The 15,691-nt window shown below is 42.3% G+C and overlaps 1 protein-coding gene across 2 annotated transcripts in view; it reads right to left on the reverse strand.

Moving 5' to 3' along the window:
• The window catches only part of SOS2 (SOS Ras/Rho guanine nucleotide exchange factor 2), a 48,167-nt gene that overhangs the window by 11,608 nt on the left and 20,868 nt on the right, over positions 1-15,691 (reverse strand). For both annotated transcript variants that reach the window (XM_010712146.2, XM_003206840.3), the window contains exons 8-14: positions 14,957-15,055; positions 8,403-8,530; positions 7,409-8,064; positions 4,326-4,407; positions 3,501-3,623; positions 723-826; positions 44-263 (exon numbers count right to left, since the gene is read on the reverse strand). In XM_010712146.2, the coding sequence (XP_010710448.1) occupies positions 44-263; positions 723-826; positions 3,501-3,623; positions 4,326-4,407; positions 7,409-8,064; positions 8,403-8,530; positions 14,957-15,055 (1,412 nt within the window). The remainder of the gene's footprint in view (positions 1-43; positions 264-722; positions 827-3,500; positions 3,624-4,325; positions 4,408-7,408; positions 8,065-8,402; positions 8,531-14,956; positions 15,056-15,691) is intronic.

Here is a 15,691-nt window from a genome sequence, read left to right on the forward strand (position 1 = left end):
GGTCAAACATCCTGACAGAGGCATGCACTCATTCAGCCCCCACCTGTACAGGTCAGACTCGAGCAGTGTCAGCTGCCGAGCGATTTCGATGGGATGCAGAGTCATGAGGTCCAGCATCTCACTGTGCCCCACACGCCAGATGTGCCACTCGATGGGGGGAGGTGGACTCTCAAAGGTGATATTGTGACTGATCCCATTTGCCTGTGCTTTCTTTCTCTTGATGATTTTAGCAATCGATTCCACCCACTTCTTCATGGATTTTCCTACAAAACAGAAACCAGGAGAAACATTTTTAATACCATCTTAATTGACTTCTGATAGCTTAATGAAACTCACCAATAAACGCACGCAAAATACTGCATTTCTACAGGCAGATTAGTTAGGTTTGTAGGTGCCCAGTTGTGTATAAATGCACCTACTGACACTTTTAGAGAAATTATCCAACAGAGAAGGAATTCTCAACAAATATGGAATGGAGAGAAAGAAGCTGACAGTCAGGCAAGGATGAACATTACTGTCCAGAAGTAAATACATTGAGGTTAAGCAATACAGGGCTTGAAACAATTTTCAGTGGCCATTTAGAATCCAAACCAAAGTCTGCTCATGTAAAAGAGAGTCACATTAACAGTTCAATTAAAGACACTAAAATTACTACTAGTGTGTGTAAATTAGACCAGCAGGTTGTATCAAAACGTGGAAGAGAGGACAAGCAATTCACATACCTCTTACACTTGAAATAAACGTCTCCAATCTCTCTAGTAGCTCCAGATCTCTTTCAAAATCATAAAAATGGTGTTCCACCCAGTGACGAAAAACATTTAATATTCTGAGGAAGGAGAGAGAAAAAAATATTACGGTTTTAAGAACTTGAAGCTCATCCCATGTAAACATGAAACAAAAGGACTGTAAAAAAGCTGAGTTACAGATTCATGCAACCATAAACTATCAGAATTCATACAGACACTAAAAAACCCAATTTGGATCAACTTTCATTAGAAATAAATGTCATTCCTACACAATTTCATCTTTTAAGTTGTTGCAAGCATACTGCTCTACTGCTGGAAATTCATGACAGCTGCTACCATCAAAGGAGTTACAATTTGAAACAAGCTCCCATAACAGCACTGCAGGATCTTATTCCATCAGTCTGGGAGCTATCATGGTAGATATTCTGAAAAAGCAGGACAAACAGCCTGGTTCTGCTGACTGCACCTCCAGCTTAGTGCCTCCTCTCTCTGATGACCTCACACGTATTTAATCTGGTCAAAGCCGTTAACATTTCCATGCCTGCACAGCACGTCTGCAGCATTATCCACAAGAAGTGGAGTAAGAGCTCAAGAAGGGGAAGGAATGAGCATCTTCATGTCCTCCACTGCCTTCCCACATCTCAGATTGCTCTGAAGTAGAGGTCAGTACTATTAACAAAAGTGGCATTTACAAAGTGTATATCAAACCAACAGCTCAAATTCAGACACTTCTTTTGAACTGTAAGAGAGTTAAGAGTTCCAAGCTACTGTAAGATCTCCTCAATTCAAAGATTAACTATGAACCACAGAAGTGTGAGTGTTAATTAGCCACCTTAAAGCACATCTTTCACCACGCAGGCAGTAATAAGGACACTGCTCGCCAACCACAGCAGGAATTAGACAGCAAAGCATAGCTGTCACAACTATGGGTATCCTAATCTCTCAAACAAGGAAAGAGATCAGAAACCTGGATATGTCAAAATGAGGCACAGGTTTAAAGAGCTTAAACACCATACACGAAGGCAAAAGCGTTGGATTGATTTTGGAAATGAATAGCAAGGAACACAGTTAAGTGCTGCCTCAAGCCTTTCTATAGGTTCCATTTCACTGCTTATCACTGCTCCTGTTCAGCTACAGCAGTCAGCAGTGCTGCAGGAAGATCACAGAATGGCCCAGGTTGGAAGGGACCTCAAGGATCACGAAGCTCCAACCCCCCACCACAGGCAGGGCCACCAACCTCCACATTTCACAGCAGCCCAGGCTGCCCAGGGCCCCATCCAACCTGGCCTTGAACACCTCCAGGGATGGACGGGGCATCCACAGCCTCTCTGGGCAGCTCTTCCAGCACCTCACCACTCTCACAACAAACAACTTCCCCCTCACATCCAACTGAAATCTGCCCTCCCTCAACTTCAAACCATTTCCCCTTGTCCTGCTGTAAGATGTATTTGTAACAAAGAAAAGGGCACTGAGAGATCCCCAGCTAACTTCAAGCCTAGCTAGCAGAGGATATGAAAATGGTATCAAAAGCAACGTAACTGTATTTAAACTCTTCCTCCAGTTAGGTTACAAAAAGCCATTCAGTGCAAGTTTCTTGGGAGGGGCTCTATAGGCACTTACATGGATATCTGCAGAAACAGCAAACAGAAAATAGCAAGGAAAAATACGTGCTGAGAGGGAGCATGTGAAGACCTCCCAGGAACCGATAGCTCTGGAGGCTAGTGGCCTTGCTGAACCCACAGGGACAGATAAACTCAGAACACCAAGAACCTGCCAAATCTGTACAAGGACAAGAGCACACAGAACTATCAAGGTTACACTGGGATTGTATTACTTGGATCACATCCAAGAAGGTGCTGACTCTTATCTATCAACGAGAACTACGGGATTACATACATACATGCTTGGTTGTTTTGTTTGGAATATTTGTACATGGGTATGTGATGAAAAAAAGCACTCCTTAAGTGACTTTCTAAACACCTATACTGAAGGAACTGGCATGTCATAACCCTCCACTTAAGTGGAAATTGCTCCAAGCAGGTTAACTGTGAATGACTGTGCAAGGAGGAAAAAGATGAGGGCACTGGGCCCCTGGTTATCTGCCATTCATAATAACAGCTTGATGCCACTAATAACAGTGTAATGAATAAAAGCTGTTCTAGCAAATACTTCTTGTGATCTGTGTCTCCTCCTGACTCTTTCCTATCAGGGAAACAACTGGCCTCAGTCATGCTAGAAATGCTTAATTGTTCCCCAAGTTAGCTTGGTCAGCAAGATCTTGAAGATTCACTGCAGCCTGTTGCAAAGCACGGCGCAGACAAGAGTCTTCCTTTGTGCAAATCCATCACTAGGGCTGGGAAAGGGAGAAAAATACCAGAGGTCTGAAAACATGGAGACAGAAACTATCTTCACAGGGCCTATTAACAAGGAATCTGTTCAAAATGCCGTCAGAATCGCTTTCAGCCGCACATCTCTCACCCACTGTCGCTTTACATAGCAGCCATACAGCGTTCCTGTGGATGGCAGAGATCACAGCTGTGAGCAGCAGAGAACCAAGCAGACTTGCAACAACAACAACAGAAGCCAGTATGACTAATCAGAACATGGTTTGGGCTATTAGTCTGGTCACAGACAATGATAAGTCCCTACTCGACAGCACAGCAGTCTCCTAAAGAGATTACTGTCTCCAGGAACGCAATATAATCACCAAACTCAAATCTGGATTTAACAGAACAAATTTAAAAGCAAATAAACCTGAGTTGCACTGGCTGGACGTATTCCTTGCGAAATCGCTTAAGGTCTGCACTGATGGGCTGCTCCCCTTTCTCGATTGCCAGCCTGTCTGCTTCAGTAGGCTCAGGCTCTGGGATTTCAAACCTATGAATACAAGCACCAGAAAACTGATGGTAATTAAGATAAAACACAAACCCTTTATGTAGGATACGAAGAGCAATTTTATTTAAAGAAATTCAATGCAGCGAAACTCAAGCACTCACTCATCCAGTATCCAGTCTGCCTGGAATTCCCTCCTCCCCTAGCAATGCTGTGCTAACACACCCTGCCCTCACCCTGATAATTTGCTGGTTTTCTGGTCATCACAAGACGTCTAGACTAGGATAGAAGGTTTTTAACTACCTGCTAGCTTGATTAAGCGAAGATTAGAAGAAAGCTGCAGAGCAGCTTTATCACACTGCATTAACATGCTGTTTACAGTTAGAGTCTGTGCCTTTCAAACAAACTGACTAGAACATTTCAGTTCTTATTTGCATTGAGACACACACAAATATGCTCTTGTGATCAAGTGAAGCAGTTCAAAACATAACCAGCTGGCAGCTGAGGCACACTGAGTACTAGAGCTGGTAAGGCATTCAGGTATTAATTTAACAAAATGGAAAAGAAAAAAGCTTGCATTAAGAGAGATCAATGCCCATTTTTAAAGTTATTTTTGATGACCTTCCCTGTTTTTCCTGGTTGCCAAACGTATGACACACAGAGCACCAAGAACCCGAGCAGAAAAGGAGATGGTAAAGGAACACAGAGCCCTTCTGTGCATCTCCAGAAAGGATGATCACTGCTTACCTTTCAATCAGTAAACTCAGCAGTTCCTGGGGCTTGCAAAAGGAACGGTACGTGGTAAGGAAAGTACGTACAAAATTGGGATCTGTAAAGGCAGAATATAGAAATACAGTAAGTTGAGCACCGTGGTTTAGAAAACACCAGAACTGATACTGCTGAAAATTCAGCTCTTTGATTTAGCCTTGCTGAAGAATTCAATGGCACGTGCTATGCTCCCTCAAACACTGTGTCTCAACCTTGGCACACGGAATGCCTTACACTCACTGAATAGGAAGCTATTCGGTGATTTCATAAAGACAAAGAAAACACAGTAGAACTAAGCTATCTACTATCTGCACATCAAAAACACATCTATCACCCCAACAAAACATTTGCCTTACCTGCTCTTAAAATAATCTCCCCAGCAGAGACTGCACACCTCGCCCAGCCACGCCACAGCAGCATACAGGCACCCTTTGCAGGGCAGTCAGCAGTGAAAGCATTACAAGAAGCAGAGACCTTACAAAGCAAATACTTGCAGCAATTCCAGATGCTGCACCTCCAGGAGCCACCACACCTCCTTCCTGCTGCTCCTCTCTACTAGGCTGGAGTGTTACCACCAGACATGCCTGTCCACAAGCCACTGCAACTCTCAGCCAAGTGTCAACCTACCTTTCCTGGCATTTTAGCTGAGCCCAACACGTGTTTCAGTTGGCACACTGATGTCTTAGGAGCATGCATCAATTACAGTCTGTTTATCAAAGGCATTAGGTGCACTCTGTATCACATCTGAAGTATAGTTTCTGCCCTGTCACCTGCTCCAGCACTCCCATCAGCTCACCCCTCTGCAGTAAGGAATGCAAGTCCAACGGGCATCTGCTGCAAAGCTCTGTCAAACCAACTAACCAGCACAGAGCTGAGGAGAGCACCCAGTCCTCTGCCACTGCACCGAGGTGCTGCAAACACAAACATTGCTCCTTTACTCCCCCAGCTGAAGGCTACCTATCAGCCTGGGCAAAAGATCACGGCCACTTCAAAAAGAGAATCTTAACTCATCCCCAAAGTACCAACCTGGACACTGAGGAAGGTGGCACATTACACAAACGCTGGGTAACAAAAGACTAAGGACACATCTGCCATAAAAAATAGAAATCTAATTAAATAATTAATTACAAATCCTCCCACCAATTTCAATAACGTCTCTTTAATTTCCTTCAATTCCACTCATGTAGAATCTCCCAGATTGTGAATAAGCAAGCCGACAAACAAACCACTTCACTGCGGATCCTGAAGGGTCATCACCCAGTCCTAATCCTTCCACCCACACACAGTCACCCGTGGCTGGTGCACAGCAGCAACTGAAGGCTGAAATAAAGGAAAACCAGGCCTGGAGAAGTGCATGGGCAGATGTTCCCTCAGAAATGTTTGGAGTTGTTCACAGCCTTTCCCTTTTCTTGCTGGTCTGTAAATAATCTTGAACCTGTCAGCGTTTAGTGCAGGCAGCTCACACCAGCAATCAACATGCAGTCAACTAATTTCTCTAAGAGACACACAAAAGACAAAGAAGGATGCTTCTAGGCAGGCTTACTTCCCCGCAAAGCACTGTTCAATGCCTTTAAGGGATCCTGTACAAACCAGAAGTAATGGTGCTTCATTCCGTGATAATGCTGCTGAGTTTGCACCCTAGTGCTGGCCTGGCCAGTTCTGCTTCTACATCACGTCACTCTTGGGTATTATTTATGACACTTCTAGAAGAAAATCTTCCTCTTACAATGGAACAGGCTCTCTCTGCTCTGCAAGCCTTTCCAAAAGGTGACTGCTGCTCTGCCTTCAGCGCTGTGCAGGTGCCCTCACCTTATTTTTTAGATTATTTTTTTAAAGTAACAATTTCAGTACAATAGAAAATACAAGCAGCGTGCTTCTATTAGCAGCTCACAAGTCACATGCAAGAGATTAACAATTGCATCTGCTGCTCTGCATCTGCTACGTCCCACGGCAGCCCAGTACCAACTGGTGAGCTGTGAGGACAAAGGTCGTTGTGCAAATGAAGAGCCTCTGAGCTGGGACAAACCTGCTCCCACCAAACCTGAAACTAGCACAAACATACACTAAACTGAACAGCTATGAGCGTATTTTTACCTAAACACAAAGATAAAGCACCACCACCATCTGCTAGGAGTCCCTCCCTGTGACGTTATTGAAATGTCCTTGTAGAAGGAGGGTTTGTTAGCCTTGGCTCCAAACACTGCTTGGAGAAAAGCACATGGGAACCCATGAGACAATGCCTTCACCAAAGATCCCCAAGGCCAAAGCAGCAAGAATTTGTGCTATAAAAGCTTATAAAGTTATGCTGTCAAACTAATACTCCAATACACCAGTTCACTCTGAAAAAGACACGTGCCACAGAAACCCAGCACATTTTAGATGTGGAGGACTTGGAATTCACAGGCAGCACAGCTATGGGTTACTTGCATGACCCCTAGTTGGATCAACACTGAATTTCGGTGTTCTCTTTTCTTCTTTAAGATACACAGCTCAAAGCAATCCAGCTTTAGTTGTTACACAGTGTGTGTGTTTTTAAAGACTCGTACATAAGATCTATCAAATATTTCCAGCAGTGTAAGCACATTCAATAACTACAAGCCTAATTTCTGCGGCTTTGATATCGTGTTTCACAGAAAAGCCTGAGGAACTGACTGCGATTTGCATCCTTTCCTACTGAGGGGCTTCAGAAAGCAGCAGGCTAAAGCATAACAAATGGCCTCCAACGTTTCTCCTCCTCCACACAGCCTGTGACAGCCCTGCTGCGTTAGCCATGAGGGTCTTGGGAAATGAATAAGCAAAGGTTAGCTGAAAGCATCAGTAGCTCCTAGTAGTCCACTGATATGTTGTGGGGAAGGAAGGGGTCTTGTAAGCCCCAAGGCTCTTTTAAAGCTTTGCAAGCGAGGCTGCTCGGTTTAATAACAGATATTGGTTACTTCTGCAAATCTCACATTGCATTTAACCAAAAAAAAAAAAAAAAGGCAAACAATAGATGAAAGGACCAATTTCATCACCCATATGTGCACCATCTTCAAAAACACATATGTATCAAGTGTACAGGGTACCTGCATACATATGGTACGTTAGCCTCTCAATTAATTTCACAACCGTTCCTCCTTTGATGATGGGAATCCCATTCCTGCTTTGCAAGTTGTCCTCAAAAACAATGTTATCCTCAGAATCTTCTACTACAAAGCGGTACACGTTTGGGCTGGGCAACCTCAGTGGCTGTTCATTTTCCTCTTGCAGTAGCACTGAGTCGAGCATCCTATCAAGAGTGCTCCGGTACTGGAGGGAAATCAGAGCAGCCATCCAATTACTCTTCTCTTCAGCAGACTTGGCAGCAAAGAGTATACTGTTTTCATCTTTAGACACCAGTTCAAAAGCATGTTTATATTCAGATGTGTCATCTTTATCAATAATCTGTATTTTCCTCATGATTATCTTTTCCTTCAGTCTATACTCCGCGTTGCTGTAACCGGGGAGCCGTGACTGGCCATGGTTAGTTTTACAGCTGATCATTAAGCCATCAAAGAGGAAGATGTGTCGTTCGTGTTTAGCTCCTATTTTTGTCAAGGTGCCTTCCATTATGAATTCATTACAGCACTGCCCAATATCTTTGCCTTCCCAGCCATCAATATTTTTCTGGATTTCGTTCATTTTCTTGATGGCCAAGTGCTTGCTTCTTATTTGCCGGTTATAGAAGCGACAAACTGGCTCCCTTGAAAGGATAAAAGAAAAAGTCACAGTGGGCACATTCCATCCCAAGAGACTGAAAACCAACTACATTAACTAAATTAACATCCTTATTTCTTCCCCCTAGATGCCCTAACCAAGTTTACTGTTCCAAATAAGCCACATGTAGTGAAAGGATAAGATACTGACGTTACTCATTGAAGGTTTTGGGCTGCTATTCCATTTACAATGGAAACGGTCACAAAGACATCTCTTGAAAAGGAAACACACGCAGTAACTAGAAAAAAAACAACAATGCCTTCCACATAATTTCTTTCTTTCTCTGCCAATATTGGAAAACCACATAAGTTTGTGCCTTAATACCCAGGCCGACGTCTTGGGGAGTGTTTGCTGTAGATGCGCTCCATGCTGCACTGGAGATTCAGAAGAGCAGTAATGGCTTGTTTTAAGCACTCCCGATCCTCCTCATCTTCACTGCATTCCTGCAGTTGCTGTAACACATAAAGAACATTTTACTTTCAGATTTGTCTAAAAGACAGAGGTAGGAAGACTGACAAACATTCTTACAGTGCTTTTCACCGTGCTCAGTGAAATCAAGGGCTTCCAGTCAACAAAAGAGTTGTGCCTAGCAGCACTCCCAAAACCAGCAATGCACGTACCCCAAAAAATACATCAGCTACTCAGGAGTGGTCTGTACAAAAGCAGAGAGAGGTCGGGAGTGTAGGAAGAAAACCCAGAACAAATAACTGATGCTAATTGTCAGAGATGTCTTTTCTGTGATCTCTTCAATAATGTTGTTTCACAGCTGGTAAGAATTTTGTTGTATAGTTTGGGGTTTTGAAGTAGTCCAGGATTAAATGCTGTTTTGCGTAACTACATGTGATACTTCAACGAGTCAATTAACCTTAACATTTCAGAGCACGTTTAAAGGACAGAATGACCAGTGTTTACCTTTTTCTTCTTACTGTTCTAAATTCAGCCATCTTCAGTACAATAATCTGCATTAACTTCACATGACAAACTCTCCCATCCTAAATGAAGTCTGAAATTCGAGATGTGCTACTAATAGCAAAATGTAAATGGTGGGAATCAACACAAAGACTAAATCTGTCTCTGCCACTGGTTTGAAACTTCTTGAATATGAAACATATGGAGATAGGAAAGCTAGTTACTTTTGACAGCAGCATGCTTTGAGAAAGGCCTTTTCAGAGAATTCCACTTTTTGGTTAAGGTCATCACTCCTAACGCACGACTGATATAAATAAGAGATTTTTGTTTTTAACCCCTTTTGTGTTCAAGATAGTATAAATACCTTAAAGAAAATTCAGGCAAACAGAATTGCTGGGCAATATCAAGACAATATGCCACACAATTTCGGATGAACTCTGTTTTACCTCCATACTTTAAGAGAAATCTTACTTACAATCACTCAGCATGGCAGAAGCCTTCTTTTCCTTTCCCCACTACGTTCCCTCAGCAAGGATATGTAGCGTCCTCTAAAAGTAATTGAGAGAACAGGAATTGACCAGATTGGTCCACTCTCTTCACGTAATTGAAATTACTATGATTTTTCTTTTGCACATGCCCAAACTCCATCTTGCATATTAGAAAAATGAAATTTTCACAAAAATTTCTAGGAAGTTTATGAGCTGAGGAACAGTGCAGGGAAGGGAAAAATAAGACGTCTATCTCTGTGGAAACCCTTCCCTTTGCATGAGGCACAGAAATGCAAAGAACATAAAAATGACTTGAAGAGAACAAAATCCTAAATGTGGGAAAAGCTGCTTGATCTAATACTCTTCTTCCTCCCCTGTCCTGAGCACAATTTCTTGCATACTCTTTCCAAAATACGAGCTTTGCCAGCTAGCAGACATCAAATGGCATACTTGGCTTTTTGTTGGTGGTGGTATTGAAAACAAAGCCTCCACTTGCCCAGTAACCCACTCCAGTCCCAGAGTTAATGCCCAGATCTCTGGCGATCAGGCAGATTACCTCAAATGTGTCTCTTTCTCTGTAATCACTCCAACATCTGCTTTTCCAAATGCCTGCTTTTAATCAAGCATCTTTTTGTCTAAACAGCAGATACAAAAGCATAACATGTTTGCTAGACAGAGAAAATAGGTAAATCTTTAGGAAAAGGGAGAAAAGGGTCCTTCTTACATCAGATATAGTTAGGAATATAATCAGAATATAGATATACATTTAAGATACTAGTGATGATAAATTGAGAGTATTAACTTCTCACTTTATTATACAGAAAACTGTCAGAAAACAGAAAAGCAGTATTCATTAGAGAAAGGATGCCATGGTGATGCTGTAGCATACTGGAAAGGGTTTCTCTGTCTGTGTCAGCGATGAGGTAGCAGAGGAAAAGATCAAAAGGCAGAATTGCATAGACTTTGTGTTGCTTGACGACAATATAACAAGTCACATGCATGAATCAGGAGCAATCTTGTGCCTGAGAGTCACACGAGAAGGCAGAATATATTCTCTAGGCAATAAAGGAAAGCCTTGGACATAACCACAGATTTGAACTGCTCATTTCCAGGATTTAAAAGACTTCCCTATCTTGCATTTGTACCTTGCTCAGGACCTGTACAGACTGTATGACCCCTTGAGTTCTTCCCACTGCATTCAGTCAGTAATATTCCCTGGAACTCTGGTACTGACAGCAATTATAAAAACATTACTGGAGCTTGAAAGACCAGTGAAGCAATGAATGTCCCTCTGCACTGCTAGCATTAAGGTGCTTGTCCTCGCAAGTGTTCAGCAGGGTGCTCTGAAACACAGAACACTCAGACAATCAATTATGGAGATCAGTCAGAACGTATTTGTTATCTCTTTGCAAGATCTAATAGGTTCTGATCACTACCAGTCATGTTTCAAGATAATTCTTCAGTGTGACACCCTTCAACCTTTCCTGTAAATTACCTGTTGCAAAACAGTCCACGGTGAGGTTTGTCTTCTGTTGAACAAGCAATCAACATCAGTAAAGAGTTGCAGCAGCAGGGCCTGCCCTCTGACTCAAGGTGCTCAAGGCCATTTCCTGGTGTCCTCTCTACAGCTGCTAATCAAGAGCAGACACACCAAGCAAATTTCTGCCTCCTGCTTAAGGAAAGAGGACCCTACAACGTGTATAAAATGGCTGCACATAAAGGCTTGTGTACCAAAAAGCAAAGTCCTGCACCTTGAAGGAACTCTCAAGCTTTTCATATTTTCATTTCATAGAATCATTAAGGTTGGAAAAGACCACTAAGATCGTCAAGTCCAACCACAGACCCACCAGCACTGTGCCCACTACACAGTGTCCCTAATTGCCACATCTCCACACTTCTCAAAATACTCCAAGCTCCCCGTGCAGCCCATTCCAATGCCCTCTCTCAGCTTTCACCCATTTTAGTTTTGCTATTTTGCAAAAGAGCAAACAGCAGACTGGCATTTCTGTAAACCAGATCTCAATTCAGAGTCTTTGGGGGAGTTTACCAGATTTGTTGGAAGCTTTCTTCAGGAGCAACAGTCTCATACTTAGCTTTTCTCTACTGAAGCCAAGAAATTGTGACATTTCAACATTCTGTTCCTTTTCCACTTCTACTTTTACCAGTTCTCTTTCAACCAAGGCTCCTACAGCCAAACACAATGGTAACAGAGCAGCGATCACCAGTGCTTTATAACATATACTGGTATTGTTGAATAAATGCTTTCTCTATCCCAAAAAACACTCTGCTTTTAAAAAAAAAAATCACTGCTGTTGACTGAGGACATCTTAAACATTTTAAACCTAAAGGGAAGCGATGGCAAGAAAAGACTTCCATCATTTTCCCTGTTAGAATTCCCTAATTAAAAAAAACAAAAACAAAACAACACTGTTTAATTCTCTCTCATAGAGAATCCTGTTGTATGCCAAAGATAAAAACAGCTAAAAGAAGCAACACCGCTTTTCAGACTATCTGCCAGACTTCATTCTTTGAAGCTATGAGGCAATATTAAGAATGTGCACACAGGAGCTGATCCCATCAATAGTAACAGGAGTTAAGAGCATCCCAGGAGATGGAGAACTCTTATAACAATGAGAACCTACGACAGCTATGAAAAATGAACTACCTTCTCTGCACAATGGTCTAAAACACAAATAGTAAGCAACCCTTCTGTCAGGAAAGAAAAAACTACAGGTTTGTTCACTAATAATTTCATAGAATCATCATAGAATCCCAGAATGGCCTGGGTTGCAAAGGAGCACAGTGCTCACCCAGTCCCAACCCCCTGCTGTGTGCAGGTCGCCAACCAGCAGCCCAGGCTGCCCAGAGCCACATCCAGCCTGGCCTTGAATGCCTGCAGGGATGGGGCATCCACAGCCTCCTTGGGCAACCTGTTCCAGTGCCTCACCACCCTCTGGCTGAAAAACTTCCTCCTCATATCCAACCTAAACCTCCCCTGTCTCAGTTTCAAACCATTCCCCTTGTCCTATCACCATCCACCCTCACAAACAGCCTTAAATTTGAGAATTACAGAACACAAAACAACCACTCATCAGGAGGATGTGTGTTATTGTTCCCCTACAAAGCAGACAGACACTGTGCAGCTTGTAAAAATCAGGCTAATGGTCACATTCTCCCAGGGCTGGCCCTTATGTTTTCACTCTGATTTCATACTGATGTGCCCTAATTGCCAGCTTTAAGAAACAATGCATCATCAATTGGCCTGACCTTCAGTATAATAACAATACAGGTCACTAAACTGTGTTGTTTCAGTATGAAAGAACATTTTAAGAAGTTCAGAGACTTACCATACTCTCAACAGACCTTTATGGAAAGGGAAGTTGCACTACTTTGAAAGGGAGACGTAAATTACAGAGCTCTAAGTGCTCACAGACCTGTGCTGCTCTGACTGCCCGCAGTTTGTACTTTCAAACCACTCCTCACAGCAGCACAAGATTTATGAAGTATGAAAACTGTGGTCACGTAGATTTGCTGCTCTTGATACACACAGTCCCGTGGTACTGACAGCTACAGAGGGTTTGTTTTTCCTTAAGCTTTTTTCTAAGCTGACTATCAAACAGAAACACGTCCAGATTTAAAATTTAAGTCACTTGGAATTGGAATTGACTATAAGTCTGTGGTAATCCAAACACTGCAGAAGGTTTGTGGGCCAAATTAAGTGACTGATATTTTGCTTATCTAATTCAGTGTATGCAAAGTCATAGCACAGATGATCAAAAAAGAAGAAAAAACCATATAAGGGACCAACTGTTCTTTTTCTAGGCTTCAGTTTCTTTCCTTTGATAAGACTGTACATTGGATTATAGATGTTCTAGATTACAAAGTTTCCTACTCTTGTGAGGGTGGATGGTGATAGGACAAGGGAGAATGGTTTTAAACTGAGCCAGGGGAGGTTTGGGTTGGATATGAGGAGGAAGTTTTTCAGCCAGAGGATGGTGAGGCACTGGAACAGGTTGCCCAAGGAGGCTGTGGATGCCCCATCCCTGCAGGCATTCAAGGCCAGGCTGGATGTGGCTCTGGGCAGCCTGGGCTGCTGGTTGGCGACCTGCACACAGCAGGGGTTGGAAGTGGATGAGCACTGTGGGCCTTTGCAACCCAGGCCATTCTATGGTTCTGTGATTCTATGAAATGCAAAGAAAGAGTATAGATTGCTTAGACTTGTACAAATACTATACAGGTATTTACGGTAAGAACTTAAAAAAAAAAGTGTAATTTCTGATGCTATTAACAAAATGCAAGCTATAGCTACAGGATATTTTATTTCACCCATTTAAGTATATCATGTGTAGTTCATAATTCACTTAAACTTATTTGCATTACAAACTTTCCCAATGCAAGATACACCTTTTATAAACACAGTCTTCAGCTACTTAAAAAAGCTCCACGTATTTTTTGAGATACTGCACTCTCTACAGCAAAGACAGCTTCTTATTCAAGAATGATTATTACGGATGTCAGACATTAAATTCCTGCTGACTGCTGACCTCTGATTTCATAACTCACTGTAGAAACATTTCCTTGTAAGCAAAACAGATACATGCTCAGTTACCTTTTGGCTTTTAGCTGTTATACCCAAGGGAAGTATCTGCTGATGCGAACCACCTTGCTAGAGCACAGCAGAATAAAACAAGTAGAAGTCATCTGTGGTGAAATCAAGCAAGGCTCTTCTAATGGAAGTAATGCCTCAATGCACAGAAATGCTCATACAGGCCAGTTGCCAACGTAAACAATTTGTACAGCAAGACCCCCAAAGTACACCCGACAGGAATAACTTCTTAGCACCTAAACAGGAATTCCTGAAAGCCCGTGTAGTTCACCAGTGCCATTTCTTAGATGATAGAAAATAAGAACACAGTAGAGCTCATCTTCATTACTTCTCATCACAGACAAAGTGTGGTACAACATGAAAAATGGCACTGCTTGCAGCATCTCTTCCCTTTAGCACTCAGGGCAAATGGTTGAAAATTAAGAACAGGTCATTCTGACTCTGCTGAAGGGAAGTGCTCCTCCCAGCACCAATAAGATCAACAGAGATACAGCTGCAGTGTTCTCAGCATCTGGTCACACTTATCTAAATTATGCTTAGGTTTGTACTGAAGGGATACAAAACACAGAACTCAAGTAAAGAAATGATTAAAAGATTTATGCACTGCACTGTTAACAATATTTGAACTCATGCTCAGTCAAGGTTTGTATAATAAGATACACAGTTACTTCAAATGTTCTTATTGGGGCAACAGGTGCTTCTGGGGATTTTTTCACATGAATTTGCTTTTCAGACACACTCTGATGTCATTTTGATGTTTGTCATGTTTTTCAGTGTTAAGCTGCAGCAAGTAAAATCTAACTGCTTATTTCAAAGCTCAGATTCTCCACATTAAGAAAAGGTTTTCAGCAGGAAGAAGGTGTGGCTTCACTTACCTGCAGTAACTCAAAGTAGTGCAAACAATGATAGACTGGGATAAGCATGAGCCGTGGGAGGACATATCGTACAGCTTCTTTAAAACCTTCAGCAGTAGACTGAAAAGAAAAAACAAACAGGATTACTTACAACGAAACACTCAAACCAGGGCAGGACAAAGCCCTGAGCACTCTGGTGGAATTCTGAAGTCAGCCCTGCTTTGAGCAAGATGGTTAGGTTGGATGCATTCAGAGTGTCCCTTCTGATTTACATTACTCTGTGCTTACGAGTGAGGAAGACAGTAAAGTTCCCAAAAACATCTGTCTAACAAATCAAGCAATAGAACCTGACAATGCTCCTCCAGGCTCTGTAATCATCTTTTTTTTTCCTATCAGAAGCTTAAGGTGGATTTTGATGCATACTCACCAGCAAGCTCTGAGAACATCTCCAACCCCTACAAGTGCTACAGCTGCACGAGAGCACCTGAATGGATTGCATTATTGCCAGAAGCAGCAAATTAGATGTAACAGCTAGAGGACCAAGTCACCCACCACTCATTTTTATAAGCATCTTTTGATATTCAAGACCCTCATATTACAATCCTTAGCACCTTTACATTTTACCATCTGCAGCCCTCAATAGCAACAGCTCAAGGTGACAAGACCTAAAAAAAAAAATGCACTGTGGTTAAGCTGCACACCTTTTGGACACATCTCAGAATGCAGGACAGTGTTCATGTCCATTTCCAATACAAC

The sequence above is a fragment of the Meleagris gallopavo genome, chromosome 5, assembly GCF_000146605.3.
Source record: "Meleagris gallopavo isolate NT-WF06-2002-E0010 breed Aviagen turkey brand Nicholas breeding stock chromosome 5, Turkey_5.1, whole genome shotgun sequence".
In the NCBI taxonomy this organism is placed as follows: Eukaryota; Metazoa; Chordata; class Aves; order Galliformes; family Phasianidae; genus Meleagris; species Meleagris gallopavo.